Source organism: Phodopus roborovskii, unplaced genomic scaffold, assembly GCF_943737965.1.
Source record: "Phodopus roborovskii unplaced genomic scaffold, PHOROB, whole genome shotgun sequence".
Lineage (NCBI taxonomy): Eukaryota > Metazoa > Chordata > Mammalia > Rodentia > Cricetidae > Phodopus > Phodopus roborovskii.
The window spans coordinates 1,758,958-1,779,139 of record NW_026126598.1 but is presented as its reverse complement, the minus strand read 5'-3'; the positions used below and the strand labels follow the sequence as shown (position 1 = coordinate 1,779,139).

At 47.1% G+C, this 20,182-nt stretch overlaps 1 protein-coding gene across 1 annotated transcript in view; it reads right to left on the bottom strand.

Moving 5' to 3' along the window:
• Positions 1-20,182, bottom strand: part of Tmem132b (transmembrane protein 132B) — a 232,195-nt gene that overhangs the window by 62,605 nt on the left and 149,408 nt on the right. Inside the window, exon 4 of the mRNA XM_051204993.1 lies at positions 14,855-15,041. Coding sequence (XP_051060950.1) covers positions 14,855-15,041 — 187 coding nt within the window. The remainder of the gene's footprint in view (positions 1-14,854; positions 15,042-20,182) is intronic.

The window sequence follows — 20,182 nt, the reverse complement described above, 5'->3', positions numbered from 1 at the left end:
CTGCTGTCTCCCTGGCACTCTGCCTCTCAATTGTCCTTGCTCAACATAGCCAGGATGAGAGGCCCAGAGACTTTTCCATGCAGGAATAAGCCAGCACATCTTCCCACTTCTCCTTGTCTCTCTCCCTAGTTGCATGGAAACAGTCCGGGTGCGCATAGCCAGCATCTCTGTGGCTGTCCCTCCCTCCTCCCTGTAGCTGTTATCTAGAACAGAACTCCACAACCAAAGGAACAAAACAAGGGACCAGCAGCAAGGCCTGCAAAGTTCTCAGAAAAGCAACCAGAAGCAAGGATAAGGAGGGGCTTTACCTTTCTGCCACCTGAAGCCTCGCCACGCACTGGAGTTTTGAACATTGGCCTACTGCACTTGCTGGAGCATTGTCTGCTGCAACACCCTTACAGAGACTTGCTCAATGCTTCAATGTTTTTTTGAAACATGCATACATACATACACACTCCAAGAGAGAATGCAATATCAATCTCTCTTAGTAATGATATTTTTACACTAAATGTCAAAGGATGCTGTGTTCCTACTGGTCTCTTGGGATAATTACCCACACCTTTCACTCACCAAGAGATTCAACATTTGCTACAAAGAAAATTGCTAGCCATAGGATCCAGGGATCAGGCTGTGGACATCTCAGGAGGCCACACCATTCTGCCTTCCATGGTGGATATAGGATTTTGCCCATGGTAAGAGTTTTTCTCAAATGATTGCTTGGTAACATGATATCATTAGGCAACTGGAGTAAAGAAAAAGAACTGACATTTACTGAGTACAGATGCTGTGCCAGGTAATGTAAGCTCTCCTTATGCATGAATCTATAGATAGATAGATGGTAGATAAATAGATAGATAGACAGACAGACAGACAGATATAGAGATAACTGATAGAAACAGGCAGGCAGGTAAGTAGATGGATAGATAGATAATAGATAGATGTGTACGTAGATAGATAGATAGATAGATAGATAGATAGATAGATAGATAGATAATTATTCTGGATGTTGGTTTTTGTTTTGTTTTGTTTTGTTTTTTGTCAACATGCCAAAAACTGAGGTCATTGGAGAAGAGGGAATCTCAATTGAGAAAATGCCTCCTGAAGATTGACCTGTGGACAAGCCCATAGGACATTTCTAGATTGGTGATTAATGTGACAGGGCTCATCTCACTGCAAATGGTGCCACACCTGGGCAGGTGGTCTGGGTGCAATAAGAAAGCATGCTGAGCCAGCCATGGGGAGCAAGCCAGTAAGCAGCATCCCTCAATGGTTTCTGCTTCAGCTCCTGCCTTGAGTTCCTATCCCAACTTCCCTCAATGACAGAGTGTAAGATGTAAGATGAAAGAAACACTTTTCTCCACAAGTTGCTTTTTCAGTGTTTTATGACAGCAATAGAGCAGTAAACAGTGCAGAGAGATGATAGATAGATAGATAGATAGATAGATAGATAGATAGATAGGACAGATGGAAGATAGACAGACAGACATATGATAGATGATAGATAGATAGATAGATAGATAGATAGATAGATAGATAGATGACACATGGTAGACAGATTGATAGATGATTGAATGGTAAGATAGATGACAGATGGTAGGTAGATAGATAGATAGATAGATAGATAGATAGATAGATGGATAGATAGATATAACGGATGGATGATAGATAGACAGATGACAGATAGATAATAGATGACAGATAGTAGACAGATTAATAGATGATTGATATATATATATATATAGATGACAGATGGTAGATAGATGATAGATAGATAGATAGATAGATAGATAGATAGATAGATGATAGACAGACAATAGACAAATGACAGGTGGTCAGCAGATAGAATGATAGATGAATGATCGATAGATAGATGGCAGGTGGTAGATAGATGATACAGATAGAAAGATAGATGACAGATGGTAGATAGACAGACAGACAGAAATGACGATGGATAATAGATGGATGGATGAATGGATGGATGGATGGATGGATGGATGGATGGATGGATGGATGGATGTCCATCTTGCCATTGAAATTCAGAGGCTCTGGTTACCCTGGAGAAAGTGGGTGGGGCTGAGGGAAAGTGGGTGGACCCTGTTTCCACATCTTCTCTCCCCTGATGTGAAGCCTTCATTCTTCCCCAGGATCCTGGTACCCTAAGAAACTGAATGACAAGGATGAGTATATTCTCACAGCACAGCTGGGGGGGGAGCTTGCAAGCTTCTGTAAGCCTCTGCCTATGGCCTTATCCTCAGCAGGTTTCTAAGAGACAGGAGGGTCACCAGTGGAGCTCCTAGGAACTGCCAGCGTACTGGGCTTCCCACTGCATATTTCTGACTCTAAACACTGGGTAAACTGACAGCCTTAGCCCTTGGAGACAGTGCCTCCTCATACCAATGTCTCCTGCTTTGCTCTGTCTGGTACCCACACCATGCAGTGTCTGTTGTTGTCTTGCTGATTCAGCAACACCCTAAAGGAGGTGGACCTGAGCACCTGCATTCATCATCCTCAGCAGGTCAAGGGCACAGGTTGGACTGACATTCAATGTGTGGAAACAGCTTGTCCCTATCATTTCCAGATATAAGCCCTCCCTGGAAAATGATACTGGCTTTACCATGCTGCCTTCCAAATGGAAACCCCCAAACAGGTCCCTGGAGCACTTCCAAGAAAGACTGGTATGGATGTAAAATCTTGGGGTGGAAGGAAACACGACCCTCAGCCAGAGAAGTAGACTGTGCCATCTGTCCCTACGGGCTTCTTATGCCTAGACAGTTGTACCGTGAGGGGGAATGAAAAGCCCACCTGTGGTCCATCTCTCCACCCACAGCTGCTCTTGTAGGAAGGATGGATCCTTGTAACTATCACCAGCCAGAGCAACATCCCCAGTCACAGTGGCTCCAGAGGAAACAGAAAAGGTAGACAAGCCCATTCAGAATCCATGCGGGGGCCTTTCCCAGTCTTCTCTAAATGGTTCAGCTCCTTTTCTGTCTTAGAGAAGAATCCAGCAGCTCCTTGGGCTCTATTCTGAGACACAAAGCTGCATTACTCCACCCAAGGATGCTGGCCAGAGTTTCAGGCTCTGTCTTTGGCCCTGGAATAGAAACCCTTCCTCCCCTGTTAAAGAAAAAAATTGCCAAAGGAGAATTCTGTTCTATCCATCTCTGGACAGAGAAATTTGGTTTCATCCCTAATACCAGGAATAAAATCTCCTCCACTCATTGAGGATCCCAGCCCAATGGTCACACAGACCCCAGGTCATAGTGTTGGAAGGAAAGACTGGTTACATCCCTGGGGACCTGACACCCCTTCACAGACCATCAAACATGTGAGGGTCCACACCAGTGGGCAGAACACCTGATCCTCCCTACCACACCCCCCAAGATCTCATTAAAAGAGGGTAAGGGAATGAGGAAGGAGAGAGAGCTCAACAAGAAAGGGAGTCAGTGGCCAGAGGCCAGGTCTTTGTAGTACATCGGTCACCAAGGCCTGATGCAGAAGCAGGCTGTGATGGTTAAAGTAGACTGTCAACTTAGCTTGATCTAGAATCGCCATGGAAACCAGCCTCTGGGCTTGTCTATGGGGGGGGAGGTTCTGGATTGGGTTAACGGACATGGAAGGAACCACTCTGAATGTGGGCGGCACCATCCCACGGTCGCAGTGAAAAGAAGAAAGTGAGCTGAGGCCTTCATTCTTCTCTCTCTGCGTCCTGATTGTGGGTGTCGGGTGACCTCTGCCCCATGCTCCTGTCACCATGCCTTCCCTGCTGTGGTGGCCTGTGCCCTCAAACACTGAGCCGGAATGCACCCTCCCTTCCTTAAATTGCTCTTGTCAGGTATTTTGTCATGACAAGAAGAAAAGTAACTAACACACTGAATAATACATTAATCTCAGAGTTCCACAAAGGAGTGTGAGTGTAATCAAATCTGACAGTGTAAATACACATACATAAATTATATAATAGTCATTTCAATATTTTATTAGTTATCTATGAGGCTAATAAATTATCTAAGCAGAATGGAGTGGAATAAGCATAAGGGTGCCATTCACCCCACAGTCAGAATTCTGTCTGGCTGAACTCTCTCCACCCATGGAACATTCTGGATCTGCACTGAGGACAACAAAGCCAGCCCCATGCATCCACTGGCCAGTGGTCCACTTCAGGTGTGGCCAGTGCAACCAAGGGGCTGAACATCTCTTTTGTTGTTGTTGTTGTTTTGTTTTGTTTTGTTTTATACTAATCTCAATTGAAACCATCACAGGTAGCTGTGTTAAACACTCGGATGCTAGGAGTAAATACTGCCAAGGGGCTGGGAGGGATAAACTTGAAGGGTTATAAATAAATAATGAAGACATGAAGCTCTGGGGTGGGTGGAGATGCGGCAGGAGTCCTGGGGAAAGTCAGAGGGGAGAGTAATGGCGGATGCACTGTATATATGTATTTAAAATGTTTAAAGATGGGGGACATCTTTGGCAGCTGAAGTGTGCTCTGGCCTTCACACACATGCATGTACACACACATACACATGGAATAAACCGTGACAGCTAGAGTGGATCTAGAAATAATCATGCTAACATGATTGGTAATAGTAAAATTAAGATACTGACTCCAGTCATTGATTTGTCTTTAACCATAAACTCCCACCCCTTATCATAGCAAGGAATCTTTTTTTAAGACCCAATATTGCTAGTGCTGGCCAATGATTTTTGTCATGATTTTATTTGTTCATTTATTTATTTTACATTTTCATAGGCACATGAGCAGACAGGGGTTAGACATTTCATGCTGGATTCTTTATCTTGTTTTAAGTATAAATAAATGGGGGCCTTAGCTATTAACAACAAAGAGGGAAAAAGCCAAGTAGGCAGAATACATCTCCGTGGTGGTTACTGGACATGCTACCCACCTGCTGCCCGTCACTTACTCAGGCATCTCCCTGCATAGTGCATACCTAGACTAGGTCTGTAGTGTCCATCCTAAATAGACCGGAGGTCACACTGGGGATGCTACGGCCTGGGTTTTCCCTGTGCTATTTGCATTTTCTTTTATTACAAGCACGTGTTGTTTGAAATAAGAACAGCAAAGGTTTGGGGGACAGGACAGCTGCACAGGGCAGGATGTTGGCCAAGGAAGAGGAAGTTATCGAAACAGCCAGGCTATGGTAGCCATGACGAAGGATGAAGCCTTCCTCTGCTGTTGGTTGGAGATCTGGAGCCTTGGAAAGGTTCCTGAGGAATCGGGTCACTGGAGAGATGGGTAAGGGACTGGAACAGGGCAGACACCTGTGGATACAACTTGATCTTCTAGCACCACCTGGTGGGGACTCTGGGAGCTGTCACTTTTGAGTCTCCTTGGGGGGAAAAAAAAAAAAGGAGTAAAAGCCAAATGGGGGGGAAATTAATATCAGCCTGACCATTTGTGGAATTAAAGCCATTTAGAAAGTGTTTTTGCTTGGCTATGTGGTGAGTGAAGCAAATACTATGGCTTGGAGCTTCTCCTTGCTGATTGATTCTTATGGGACTAACTTGTGCCCTGGGCTGAGGGAAGATTCATTAACTCCACAAGCTATGTGTCTTCTTCCAGTTGGTCAGTGGCCTCACCGCTGTTATCAAAAACTTTCAATTTAACCACCTCTCTTAAGTCCTTTAAGCACTTAGAAACAAAGAATAAGGAACTGGAGAGACGGCTCAGTGGTTAAGAACACTGGCTACTTATCCGGAGGGCCTGAGTTCTATTCCCAGCACCCATGTGGTGGCTCACAACCACTCTAGTTCATGGGGATCTGACACCCTCTTCTGGCCTCCTCAAGTACCATGCACACAAGTGGTGCATGGATACACACACAGTCATGCCCATGCATATCCACACGCATATTTTTAATTAAATAAAAGAATGACTTCAGACATTTACTGGAGATATTTGTGGTAAACACCATGCATCTATGGTTTCCTTCTAACCCCATCTTAAGGTACCAGAAGGATTTGCACAACCATTTCCACAGACAGGACAAAATGAGGCAAATCCTACTGAAGGGCACACGGCTTAAGGAAAGGACAAGGTCATATTTGAACTGAGGGTAGGCGTGTGTGTGTGTGTGTGTGTGTGTGTGTGTGTGTGTGTGGGTGGGTGGGTGGGTGGGTGGGTGGGTGGGTGGGTGGGTGTGTACATGTGGTGTGCTGGTGCATGTAACAGCCAGGTATTTTTGTCTGGTGTCTTCCCTGTTGCTCTATACTTTATTTTTTGAGAGAGGGTCTCTCACTAACCCTGGGGCTCACAGGCTCTGCTAGGCAGTCCAGCCAGTGAGTCCCAGGGACACTCCTCTCTCCACCTCCTCCAAGCTAGGATTACAGGGGTGTGTGCTACCACACCTGGCTTTCTATGTTCTTTCTGGAGATCTGAACTCAGACCCTTATGGCTGTGCAGCAAACACTGTACGACTGAGCCCTCTCACCATCGACATGCATGTCCACATGCTCCCACCAATGGAAGAGTGTTCTCCCCTCCTGGACCAGTGCAGGGTCTGACAAAGCCATATGCTGGTGGACTGCCCTGTGCTATTTCTCAACAGGGCTATCTGGCTGAGCGCTGGCAGGCAATTTACCTATTCACAGCTCAAGCTGTGAGCAACAATCCAGCTCACCTGTCAGTAGCCAAAGGCTTTTTTTGTTGTTGTTTCTCGAGAAAGTTATTATCTGGACACACAGTTTCCTGATTATTTTCTGCCTTTTAGGGGGTGTGAGACAGGGATGTGATCCTGCACATAATCGCTCTGGGTTTCATCATTCAAGACCCATCACCCAGCAAAGCTGAACAATTCCAGAGTAGGAGACTTTGAGGGATGTGCAGCTCGGCGGCTGTGTCTGCAGGGTAGGACATAAATATTAATGATATTGACGGAGCCTTTAAAGATTTGTCTTGTCATGTCCCTGCTATCCAAGTGCCTGGATTCTGCCATTTTGTGCCTGATTGACAACCGGGTTTGTCTCCAGAGCTTGCTTAAGCTGGCTCGAGTTTTTATCCTATTTTACCTTCAGGAATTACACACCAGCAAAGGCTTTCTTGGGAAGACACGGGACTCCACCAAACATCGTGATAGGTTCTTGCCATCGTTTCCACTGGACAGCAGTTATCCGCCCCCAAAGCTATCACCTTGGATTGTTGCATATTTAATGTATGCCAGGAAAGGACAACACCTCAGTTGTGGGACCTCTATGGTGATGGGATGGGCACTTCTGAATCTCATTGATGCCACACCCTGGGGTGATGCCCTGTTGTGGCTCTGCTGCATGGGTGGCACCCACTCTGCCAAGGCCATGCACACTGTGACATTCATAAGCATGTGCCTTCTGTTTGAAGTCTTTGTAAAGGACATTCGCTGAACACACATTGCCCTTGACACTGCTCCTTTCAGCTGTGAGATTCTTGGGTCAATCAGGTTAGAGAGTGTGGGTGTGACCGGGACTGCCGCTGTATGTGCCACCAAGGGCAGAATCCCACTGCTCTGCCTGGAGCAGGAGAACCTAGAAGTCAGACCTGGCTACAGCTCATTTTAGGCACCAGCTGCCAGTGTTGGGCGAGGCCTACAAGAGTGCCTCAGACAGACTTAGTTTAGGAAAAGAAGAAATATGCAGTATATCCAAAAAAAAGGCTTAGGACTGGGTTCCCAAAAAGTGAGTCACAAAGGACAGTGGGAGCTACAGATGCCTTGGTAGGCAGGGTTCAGCCCCCACCACTGTCTGCTGATTTGTAGCTGAGGCCAGCTGAGGCCATGGGAACCTGTGAGACTTGGCACCCAGACCCTCATTCCCTGCAGCCAGTGATGGTGTGGAGTGGACTGTTACAGATCTAACTCCCAAGTTCAGAGCACAGGTGTAGCAAACCTCACCCCAACAGTTGTTAAGTGGGTATAATGAGGTGACAGCCCAAAGCCACTGAAGTTGATGGGGGTGGGGGGGGGGAGAAACCTATTTCCTCCAAAGATGTCTATGCCTTAATCTTGGGACATGCAGAAGGGATCTTTGAAGATGAGGCTGTATCAGGCTGCAGAGGTGGGGAGCTGGCCTTCTCTCATCCAGGTGAATCGGACATGAGCCTGCGGCCCTCACAGGAGAGGCACAGGAGGACCAGTCTTAGAGATGGCATAGAAAGAATGTGGTTAGTGAAAGGGAGCCACAACCAAAGGAATGCTGGCAATCTCTGTGAACCAGAAAGCATACCGTGGGACACAGGTTCTCCCCACCCCTCTCTACCTGCCCCCCCACACACACAGAAAAACCAAAAAGGCACTCAGCCCTGCCCAGACCTTGATCACATTCTGTAGGGACCATTTCTGACTTCCACGGTTGCAAGGTCAGTTTGTACAGTGGAAGCCACTCTGCTGGAGGTCATTGGTCATAGAAGCAAAAAGAAACTGATAACAGGAAGCTCCCTGAAATGGGAGCCAATACTGACCAACACCCACAGCCCCAATCCTGCCTTCCTCTTATATTGACTGGGTCCCTGGCCCCCTTCCCCTACCCTCCCCACTCCAGCTGACTAGCCTTCTTTGTCCTACTTAAATTCTGCCTGAAGATGTGCACTGTTCCTCTGCCTGGAATGCGCTTCCTCCACAGCTTGCTATGGCTGGCCCTTCCTTTTCATCTAGTTCTCAGAGCAAATGCTAAATCCTTAGGAGGATTCTGACTCTGTCACTCCAGCGCTGACCAGCCTGTCCCCGGTCTCCATCTTTGCTCATCCGAGTCTCCTGAACATTCCTCACTTCTAAAATGAAGGACTATCTGAATCTGGAGACTGTTGGGCTGAGGAGCCAGGACCCTGCCTGCCTTATTCATCACCATCCTCTGGGACAGTGCTTGGCACTGCCCATGACCAAACGCCATTGGAAATAAAGAGGCATTTGTGCCCAGGCCGTGCTGGAAGGGTTCAGCCAGCGTGACTGAAAGGGGAGCTGATTATCTTATTGCAGCCTGTGCGCAGCCCATGGTTCTAGTTGCCTAGAAACTCACCAAGTGTGTTCATTTTTTTTTTTATTCCAACCTTTTTGAAAGATAATGTGTTTTTTATCTACATGTGCAGATCTGGGGCTTTTTAGTTTTAAGAACTGGAGTTGAATGGTGGGTTGCTGCCCTGAACTCCAAGCCACCCACAGGAACAAATCTCCACATTAAAAGCTCAGTAGCTGGACAGAAAACAAAAAAGGGGGAACACGGTGGAAGCAAAAGGGAAAGCATGTACATTCAGAAAGGCTAAAAAGGAAAGGCAAGAAAAGAAATGGGCACATTTGTTAGCATCTCTGGGCCATGGAGGAGGCAGAAAGTAACAATCGCTTCAGAAGGTGGTGTCAATGCCCAGGGTTGTGACCCTCTCTCTGTGTGACCTCTTGGTGAGGACTTCTGCAGCTTGTGACCAACAGGGCTGATTTTCCAGAAGTGAAGATACTGCACAAAATTGTTCCCAAGGCCTACTGAATTTGCACCTGCTCCATTTTCTCTCTGTTTACTGGAAAGTGATAAACAGTGTATGCTGCACATGTGTTTGCTGCGTGGGGATGCATGAGTGGATGGATCGATCAACTGACTGAGGGATACATGTATGGACTTGATGGATGATGGATAGATGGATGGATGGATGGATGATGGATGGATGGATGAATGAATGGATTGATGGACAGATCAGTAGATAGATTAATCATTAGATGGATGAATAATGGATAGGTGGGTGGATGGATCAATGGAGGGTTGAAGGGAGAAAGGCCAGATGACTCAATGGAGGAATGGATGGTGCAATGGAGGGAGAGATGTATCAATCAGTGGATTTATGGAAAATGGAGGATGGGCGATGGATCAATGGATGAATGGATGGATTGATGCAGGAGAAGGTAGATGAAGAGATGAAAGGATATGTATATGGATGGAGCAACAGATAAAATGATGACTGCATCTGTAGAAAGAGGGATGAATCGATGGAGGAATGGATGGTCCAATGTAGGTATGGATAGATCACTCAATTGATGGACCAATGGAGAGATGGATCAATGGATGAATAGATGTGGATCGATATATTAATGAATGGATTAATGAGGATGAATGGGGGATAGATGGACGGAAGGAAGGAAGGAAGGAAGGAAGGAAGGAAGGAAGGAAGGAAGGAAGGAAATGAGTAAATCATCACAGCTACTGCCCTTGGCAAAATCACTTGTCTGGACCATTGCTCCAGTCCAACACTGACTTCCCCATTCTTATCACTCTCTAGGACACCCCCAAAGCCATATATTTACCAACACAAAGCCAAAGCTGAAACACAACCAACAGGCATCCACAGCATCTAACCCAACGCAGGATCAGAGACCCCTGGAAAAAGTTTTCATGAATAATCTTGGATGGAAGCCCAGGATAATACACCTTCTCAGAGGGTCCTGGAAGGATTGAACAAGATAGCCCATGGGTGGCAGATGCCACTGGCTGCTCATTCTGTCACAGACAAAGCCAGGAACACTTTCCCAGGTCCTTGCTCTGAGAGGTAGGTGTGCTACCCAGTCCTGGGAGCAGCAGCAGGAGACTTTTGTTCCTCCATGCCTGTGTGTGATAACCTGAATGAAGGGGTGAGAACCCAGTTGAGTGAAGGAATGAGAAACTGTTGAGGGAAAAGGCCTGGGGCCACAGAAAGAGCCCCATGGAAGCCTTTCTTTGCAGCCTATGGTCAATGTAAAGTGGGGCATTTATAGTCCCACAGGAAGGTGGCTGGGGCTGGGAGATCCTTGACAAGTTCTCAGCAGCTGGTGACCCCAGGCTCTCTATTTCTACTCCACTATCCCCAAGTACCTGCAGCTCCTCTCAGGGCAGTTCTTTCATCCCTCACACCATCATGCCAGGGACAGAAGACAGGGACATCTCTGACTTGTACCCAGCTGTTAATAAGAAGCCGTTCTTTCCCTCAGCCCCCTTAGCAGACTTTCCCTGCAGTTTTATTATCCAGAGAACATCCATGACACAGTCCCCCTACAATAATCACCAGCATATGGAGGACACCCCATTGATGAATTAGATTGATCCACATATAATCCTGAGCTTGGGGGAACCCTGCTTAGCTGATGGTCAGACAGAGAGCAAAGACCATGCTCGGGGGGTCCTGTTAGCAAAGAAGTTGGGAACCAGGACATGGGAACAGACTTTCCTACAATGTCCCAAAGAACTGGCTAGATTGAAAGTCTAGAACATGGCAGGGATTACCTAGACCCATGCTCTACCTGTGGAAGAAATAGATTAATGGCCACAAGACTGCCTCAGCAAACCTCTGAATCCATCACTGTATAGTGCTCCAAACAGGCACAAACAGAAAAGAGTTAACATGAGGGTTGGAGTTGGGAAAGTACCTGTGAATCTCCTTAATGGCAGGAAGCAATCCTGCTGTATAAGTCAATGTTGAGATATTGACAATTCTGCCATAACATAACCTAATGCAAGCCTCAGCATACCACAGGCATCTTGGTGCATTTGTGCTGCCATAACAAAATATCTGAGGCTGGATACCTGATAAAGAACAGAAATTTCCTTCTCTTTCTAGAGGCTGAGAAGATCGGGTTGTTATTGAGTTCAGTTCCTCTTTTAAGAGTTGCCTTGGTTATGGTGTCCCTTCACAACAGAACAGTAACTAAGACAGAAGTTGGTATCAGGAGTAGGCTCTGACGGGCCTGACCATGCTCTTTGTTGGAGAAATATGGAAGAGTTTGGGAATTTTGACTATTAATAGTGGTTGGATGCTTTAAGCAGGGTTTAGTGGGCCATCCTAGTAGGGCCACAGAAGACAGCAGTGCTGAAGGCAACATGGACATGCAGGCCCAGCTCAAGATGCTTCAGAGGGAAGAATGTTAGGAAGTGGTGTAGAGACGGTTCTCCAAATTAGAATCTGGTGAAATCATGGCTTTTTGTCTTATTCCTGTCTGGGTAAGGAAGCATGTGTGTTGAGGCTCCCCAGAAAAAGCCTCACACACAACAGGAAATTGAGCGGCCTTGATACCAGTTTCTTTTGTTCATCGCTGAAATAAAGTAACCGGAAATCGTGGGCTGAAGGAAGATTGACTCCTTTCAGCTCACAGCTTGGCCAGGAATGTATAAAAGCATGGCCAAATTGTGTGCTTGCAGAAGCTCAAGACCCCATACTCACATCTCAGCAGAGAGGGACAGGAAGCAGGATATAAACCTCAAGGCCCTCCCTCCCCAGCAACCTACTTCCTCCAGCCAGGCCCCACCTCCCAAAGGCTCCATAGCCACCTGAAACAGCACCACCAATTGGGACCAAGTGTTCTCACACTTGATTCTGTGGGGAAATTTAACATCCAAACCTCTAAGAGAAGGGCCACCTCTTGGCCTGAGATTCAACTTTCACTTGTTCTCACATTTGGCAGTTCTCCCAGTATATGCTAATCAACATGCTGACAATTATGAAAATAATATTAATATTAATAAGTGCAGACACTTCACCTAGAGCAACTCATCGAACCCTTAGGAAACTCTACTTAGCAAGCTCAGCCATCCCTCTCCCCCACCTGGAGTCATCCTGAGTCCTTCACGGGGAACCAGGACATGACACATTCAGCTGCCCCACTTTCCAGCCAATGGCAAGCAAAGTCAAATGCAAGGAAGTGTCCCTAAGTGAAACTCACACAGAGAGATGTGAATAGTCACAGCAGAGCAGGATGCATGGGATATAAACTGGCACTTCCAGGGGATGCAGGGATCTCAAAAATGTGCTAGAAGGAGGCACTGGAGACAGATGAGGGAGAGAAACGAGCCCCATATGGGCCCCATGAAGTCCGTCTACGTGGAGGGACTGCTGCCATGAGGGGAAGGCTATGGAAAGGGACCGGTGTCTGGCCAGCCGGGCACTGATATGTTTTCCCTGTCTTCATTCCCTTTGAGTTCAGCCAAACCCTTCTCCCCAGTTCTATTCTGGCCCTACCATGAGACCTGACTTGTGAGTGACACACCAGCCTGGGCTTCAAGGAGGCCTGATGAGAGAGGACAATGAACCACTGGCCAAAGAGAGTAGGAGCATTTTTGGTAAAGATCTCCTCGAGAAAGCATCCCTAATGCAAGAGGCAAGATTTCCCCAGAGCCTCCTAGCAGCTCCATTCTCCGGAATCATCTCCAAGTGCTACTCATTACAGGATGCTAAAATTAAAACTCGAGCCAGAGATGCATTCCTGACTGTAAACACACAACCCTCATCACAGCACCCAAGTAGCCACAAGTGACTCATCCTAAGTGGGTTCATGTTCCCATAATATTTGATTTGCTAAAATGAGCATCATTGCCCTGGATTTGGCCAGAGGGCCACACTTAGCCAACCCTGGTATGATGACCTGATTCCAATGTTAACCCACAGCTCCCCAGGGAACCAGCACCCGCCTTTGAAGACAGTGAGGGCGCACCTTCAGCATCCAGTCCCGACCCCTCCCAGACTTCAGAGCTTGTGAGGAACAGGGTGTTATCAATTATACATGGAACAAAACCACCATAGCCCTAAGAAGAGATCAGCCACGCCAGCCTCACGTGCAGGGTGGGCTGGAGAATGGGCAGATGTGTTCCCAGGAAAGAAGACGCAGGAAAACTCTGCTTTCCCCTGGAATTCGGGTCTGCCCATCGCTGCTCCTTAACAAGTGATTTCCTGCCAAGCTGTGGCTGTCACGGAGCCAAAACTGTGTCACCATAATGAGACTGGTGGCTGAGATGGAGGCATGGGGTCATGTGTTCAGCAACTAGCCACCAGTGGTCCAGAGTATCTATCTGAATGGATTCTCCCACATGTAGATCCAATATAGGAAGGTTGAAGCAGTGCCAAAAAAAATTAATGTTTCCAGTGTGTGCCCACCATCACCATGCTTTAGAGGATCTAGACTTCAACCCATGACCCTGTTCTCAAATGTGGCTCCTGAGTCTGATATGAACAGGGTCCCAGACACGCTCAGAGGAAGAAATGTCATCCCTGCCATGCCAACAGGGCAGACATGTGGGTAGTTTAATGGGCTCTGGGACCCTGTCCAGCTTCGGCCAGTCAGTTCCTAACAAGGCTCTTTGAGTCCATCTGCATTTAAAACTTTGCCAACCCCAGGGCCACCTGGGGATCCTCAGGGCAGTGCCAACTGACAAGAGGCTGGTTCCTGGGCATCTAGAGCCTCTCTGTCCCCAGTACGCGTTCCCGACACATGTCAGTGAAACCGTCTTCCCCCAAGTGCAGCACTTGGACCTGATATGAACACAGATGGAGACGATAAAAGACAAGAGGTCCCCCGGAGCCACTTGGCAACACCACAAATGAAAAGAGATTCATACAGTAAACCCTAAATGGCTTCCCAGGAGCCCTTATGGAAAGCAGGTAAATAAAACACTGTTTAAGTATATTTCCCTTGTTCAAATATTGCGCACCAAGTGTTTGAGGGATGACAGGCTCAACAACATTTCATGTTTCTTTGAGTGATGCAACTATTAAAGGGAGGAGCTGGGTGTAGCTCCGTGGTTAAAGTGTTTGGCATGCAAGTGTGTAGACTGGAGTTCGGATCCCCAGATAACACATAGAAATACCTGGTGGATGGGGTGACCCAAGAGTAGTTCTAGCCTGGGAAGGCAGAGACAGGGGATTCCCAGAGCAAACTGGGCTTAAGAAAGTAGACATTATCAGCAAGTTCTGTGTTTGATTGAGAGGCCCTGACACATTGCATAAGATGAAAGAAGAGTAACACAGGTGCACCCACATATGTCCCTGAAGATGAACAAAATAAAAACAAAACAAAAGCAAACAAACAAAAAGACGCAAAGGAAGTTTCTTCACGGCTCATCTTCACGAGCCCTGGTTTCTTACCATGGCCAGAGGGACAATGCCCACAAACGTTGTCTGGCTGATGAAGATCTCAGAGACAAAGAGCTCACTCATGGAGTCTTCCACCGGATATTCAACCTGCCAGGTGATCTGCTGGGCCCCAGCCAGGCCACTGCTGTTGTCAACTCCAAAGTCCACTTGCAGAATCTCATAGTAGGAGCCATTTGCCCTGGAAAACAGACATGCAGCAAAGTTGAATGTAATGCACGTGATTCTGCAGAAAGCAAAGAACCGGGTGAGCAGCCACAGTCCTCTTCGTCAGTGAGGAGTCAGAATGAGTGGTAGAGTGGATGGACTCATTCACAGGCTACCCATGGGTGGCAGCACCTCAAAGTGAGTGTGCAACCCCTCCCTAAAGAAGTGTCCTTTGTTGAATAACGTCCTGTCTTAGTTTGCTTTCTATTGCTATGACAAGCACCAAGACATAAAGCAACTTGATGGCCGTGGTATTTCAGCTTACAGCTCATAGCCCATCATGGAGGGAAGCTGGAACAGGACCTTGGGAGGCAGGAACTGAAGCAGAGGGCCATGGAGGAGTGTTGTTTACTGGCTTGTTTGGCCTGCTTTGTTATATACCCCAAGACCACCTGCCTAGGGGTGACACCGCCCACAGTGGACCAAGTCTTCCCACATCAACCCTTTAATCAAGAAAATGCTCAAGTCAACCTCATGGAGGCATTCTCTCAATACGGGTTCCCTCTTTCTAGATGACACTGGCTTGCATCAATTGACAAAAAAAAATCCCAGGTTTGTCACATCCCTGGGCATGCCCCACATAGCTTTCTGCCCTCCACACACACCACAGCATCATCAGGTCACACTAGAGAAAGCCCAGAACTATTTGATACAGTTTCATTGCCCCTCTGGTCCAGGAGGCACAGCCTGTGCTCTGTCTACACTGCTTCTCTGTAACTCATGAGCCCCTGGCTCAAACTCTCCAGGATTTACAGAATGATGGTGATCTTGTGCACTTGTGGGATCAATGTAAGATCGACAGTTAGGAAAGATAACACAAATACTATAGAAACTGAGTAGCAGGAGGGTTAAACTGAACTCCGCATTTCATTTCATCAGACCCAAATTGGATTAAATATACTGTTCAAAAGTCCCACCTATCTGCCATAATTCATACTACATACACATGCACGCGCGCATGCACACACACACACACACACACACACACACACACACACACCCATACCCATCCCACACACATACACACACACTCCGGCACATGAGAGCTCCTGGAAAACAAAGGCTGGCTACTGTTCTGGAAATCATTTACCAAAGACAGAGAAGAACAAACCTGCAAAAGCACGGGTCTGCAAGTGGACCCTATCCCATGAGCCTCTTGCTATCTCCTTGCATCTAACTTGACTGGGACCTCAGGAGGATGACATCAGGGAAGCTGATTCCCCACCTCCACACAGTCTGAGTCCTCCAGACCATCTTGTGCCTTCTCTGCCACTGGGTCTGTTTGGTCTAAAAGGGGTTGGGGACCTCTGCCCTGCCTCATGGAACCTCACAAGCTTTGCATCTGATGCCCTGGTGTTCTGTTTGTGAGGGGAAAGAACATGCTGCCTGTTGCTCCACCAAGATAATTCTCTTCCCATGGACAACTCCTCACATCAACAACTTGTATAAAACAAGGAGTGAAAACCACTCATCTCTAGGCTGTCCTCCTATTTGAAGAGATTCCAAAGAGGGCATTCAACACTTGGATGTAGCAATAGCGTTTATCCATGTGTCTCCTGTAAGAGATGCTCTATCCTACAAGATGGAACCTTCTCTTTCTCTCAGAACCAAGCAGTTTTCTTGGCATTTAATAATGGTGTCTGCCTTTGAGGAACCAGCAATGGAAAAGGTTCCATGTGTCATTCCTGCTAAAGCTCTGAGGTGAACAAGGAGAAAAGCCAGCCCTGTCAGGTGAGACATTTGAGTCACTCTCTAACCCATGCACTTCCTACCACTCCAACTCTCCAGCCTGTGAGTTGGTCCAGATGCAGGAGTTGCCCACACCCAGCAATGCATGGAAAGGCAGGCACTATGGACTCATTGCTATGAGGGCTTTGTTTGTTTTGTGGGTTTGGGGAGGGGGGTTGTTTTGGTTTTTCTTGTTTTTTGTTTTGTTGTTTTGTTTTGTTTTAAGTATTTTCCCTCAAACCAAAAGAAAATCTAATTGAGGCAGCTGGGGTACTTTTTAATGAGTTCATTTATATGGAAATTGGCTCATAACCATTAATTTTACCTGCTCCCAATCCACCTTCGATAAGCTTTGAAAAACTGAGAAAAGAGTTCGTTGAGGCTCAGTTTAATAATGGTGGTTGCCGTTGAGAAATGGGCATCTAAGAGCCAGCCACAAGGTGGTCATAAGGCAGCCAGCAAGTGCCCATGAAATGAGCATGTGTGGCTTATGTGAGAGTGTGTGGGCACACAAAGGAGTGTCTGTGCATGTGCATGAGTTTGCACAGGGATGTGGGGATAGGTATGGGCATGTGCAAGAATGGGTATGGATGTGACCAGGGGAGGGATGTTCAGGAGTGTGTGTATTGGGCAGGCTCAGGCATGCAGCACCTCATGCTGGAGTACCAGTTTCCATCTCTGGGGGAAGCATCACCCTGTAGCCTTAGCGCCCTCTCTACGTCTCTGGGGACTCCTGAGATGGGTCTGAGGTGCACCACCTGGCTGCAGCTCAAACATGTGTGAGAAAGAAAGTCATGGGGAGTACCAACCCATCAGCTTGTCCCCAGGACCACATGTAGACACCAGCCCCTGCATCACGTGCAATGATGACAGTGGTGAAGGATGGTAGGGGAGAGGGAAGGGAGGAGAGAAAGAGAAAGAAATAAAAATGGGGATGACATCCTGTCATTTATATAGGCTGGGTTTTGTCCCCAACAGTAACTTTTTTTTTTTAGTTTTTGAAGACAGGCTTTCTCTGTGTAGCCCTGGCTGTCCTGGAACTCACTCTGTAAACCAGGCTGGCTTGAAGCTCAGAGATCCATCTGCCTCCTGAGTGCTGGGATTAATGGTGAGCCACCACCACCAGGCTCCTCACCAATTTCTAAATGGTTCTGAGCTGGCAGCAGAGTTGCTGGCAACTTCCTCAGGTGAGAATTTCTAGGAATGAGACACCAGAGGTTGTCTGTGGCCCAGGTTTGCTTTTTCTTGGGACCCTTTTCCTAGACATTAACATAAAAAGTGGGTGAGAACTAAAGGCGCACAGATGGGTGATCGTTATGGTGAGTACTGCAGGATGGAATCTACAGATGACCCACAGCAAACACAGTGTGGGGCTGGACCTCCGCTCCCACCTGACATCCCCGAGAAGACAGATTCCAGGTTCCAGTCCATTGTTGTGGGGAAGTCATGGTAGAAAACACAAAGTGACCGGCAGCATCAAACCCACAATGGAGAGCAGATATTAATGAGATAGGGAGTCCTGGGGGATGTTGGAGGGGCATAGAGGGGTGGATATGATCATGATACATCGCATACAAATAATTTTGCATATGTTTAGAAAATAATTTTTTTCAAGATGGGGAGATGACGATGTACAGTCATTTTAACTTTAATATAAATCACCATAGGGAAACCAGAGGCAGGTTTGGAAGGGACAGCCTCAGGAGGAGTTGACATTTGAGCCAAGACCTAAAATACAGCTGGGAGCCAAGCATATTCTCAGCAAACACTTGTTGAATAAATAAGTAAATCTATTTTAAGCCAAAAAAAAAATTACGGAAACGTGTGTCCTAAGAATGAACATGAACAGGGGATGCCGTCTAGAAAGAGCAGCCTTTGTTAGATGCTGCCTGTTTGCTGAGGTCCCTCCACAGCCCAGCTCTCATCTCCTCCGCTATCTTGCCCACCCTGGATCTGGCTGCTCTGCGGTTTTCGTTTTTGATGTTGATTACCACAGACAGACACATACTCAGAGGCACCTAAGTACCCTGAAGGCAAGGGTTTTTTTTTTTTTTTTTTTTTTTTTTTTTGCTTGCTTTGTTTTGGGGGTTTGGGGGGGTTGTTTGTTTTGCTTTGCTTTGCTTTTATGCCTGTTTTTCCTGCTAATGTGTCCCCCCAGAACACTCCCCAATATGTACCAGACAGAACAAAGGCTCAGTGAGTAGCCAGCAGTTTGTGGGCCTCAGAGGAACTCGTGCTAAGTGGGTCTTAAGGGTCTATGTCTCAGGTGCTGGGAACAAACAGCTCCACCGGGGGCTAACAATCAAGGGATGGTTTGCTGAGCAAGGCTCAACTGGAATACATGCAACCGAATGGGCTCCAGCTGCCATACAAAAGGCCACACGTGGCGTGAATCTGATGTATGATGTGTCCATAGCAGATAAAATCAACGCAAGCATAAAGCAGGGAGTAGTGGCCAAGGGTCAGGGCAGTGGGGAATGGGAACTGACTGCTAACGGAGAGTTTCCTTTGGAAAGATAATAAAAAATACGCCCAAATCATACAATGCTGATGATTCCAGAACTTTATACATAGGCTGAGAACCACAGAACAGCATACTTGAAGATGGCTCACACCTGCCATCCCAGAGCTTAGAAGGCTGGAGCAAGGCTGCTAAGACTTTGAGACTAGCCTGGGCTACAGCGTGAGTTTCAGGGTAGGCAGGGCAGCAGGTGAGAACTTAGAGAGAGAGACAGAGACAGAGAGACTAGAGGGGGAGGGGGAAGAGACAGGGTAGGAAGGGAAGGAGGAAAAGGGGAGAGGGAAAAGGGAAAGGAAGGAAAGAAAAGGAAAAGAGACATTTTACTTAAATTTTTTACTTTAAAGAAAAAGGTCACTATCCTAATTCTTCTTACCAAGTTCATTCAGCTTTTGTTTAAAACTTAAAACCATTTTCAGGCCCAAACATCCCCAGAAATTCTCTGTCTGCCTTCCAGTTCAGCAGCAGCCAACCAGCCAGTGGCTACCCCGTGGACCCAGTGCGGCAGAAGGATGCTAGCATCCGTCAGTCATTGAGATGTTGTTTTAGCTTACCAGCGCTTTCCCAGCGCTGGAGACAATCAATCCCAGTAATGAGCAAGCACTTTGGACACCTCCACCTCCTCTGCTGCCAGCACCGGGCTGTTTCCCACACTAACAAGTCACCTCACTTCCAGCTTATTTGATTTTATCAGCATCACCGTGACAAGCCCGGAGACAGCTAAGACAATTGCCACAATTATTTTTTTTCTCTCTCCATCACTGACAACATCACAAACCCTTCCAGGAAATGACGACTGAGGTCCTCTTACTCCAAGTTCCTAATACAACTTCCTGAAATCTCTCTATCTCTCTCCCTCCCTCCCTCCC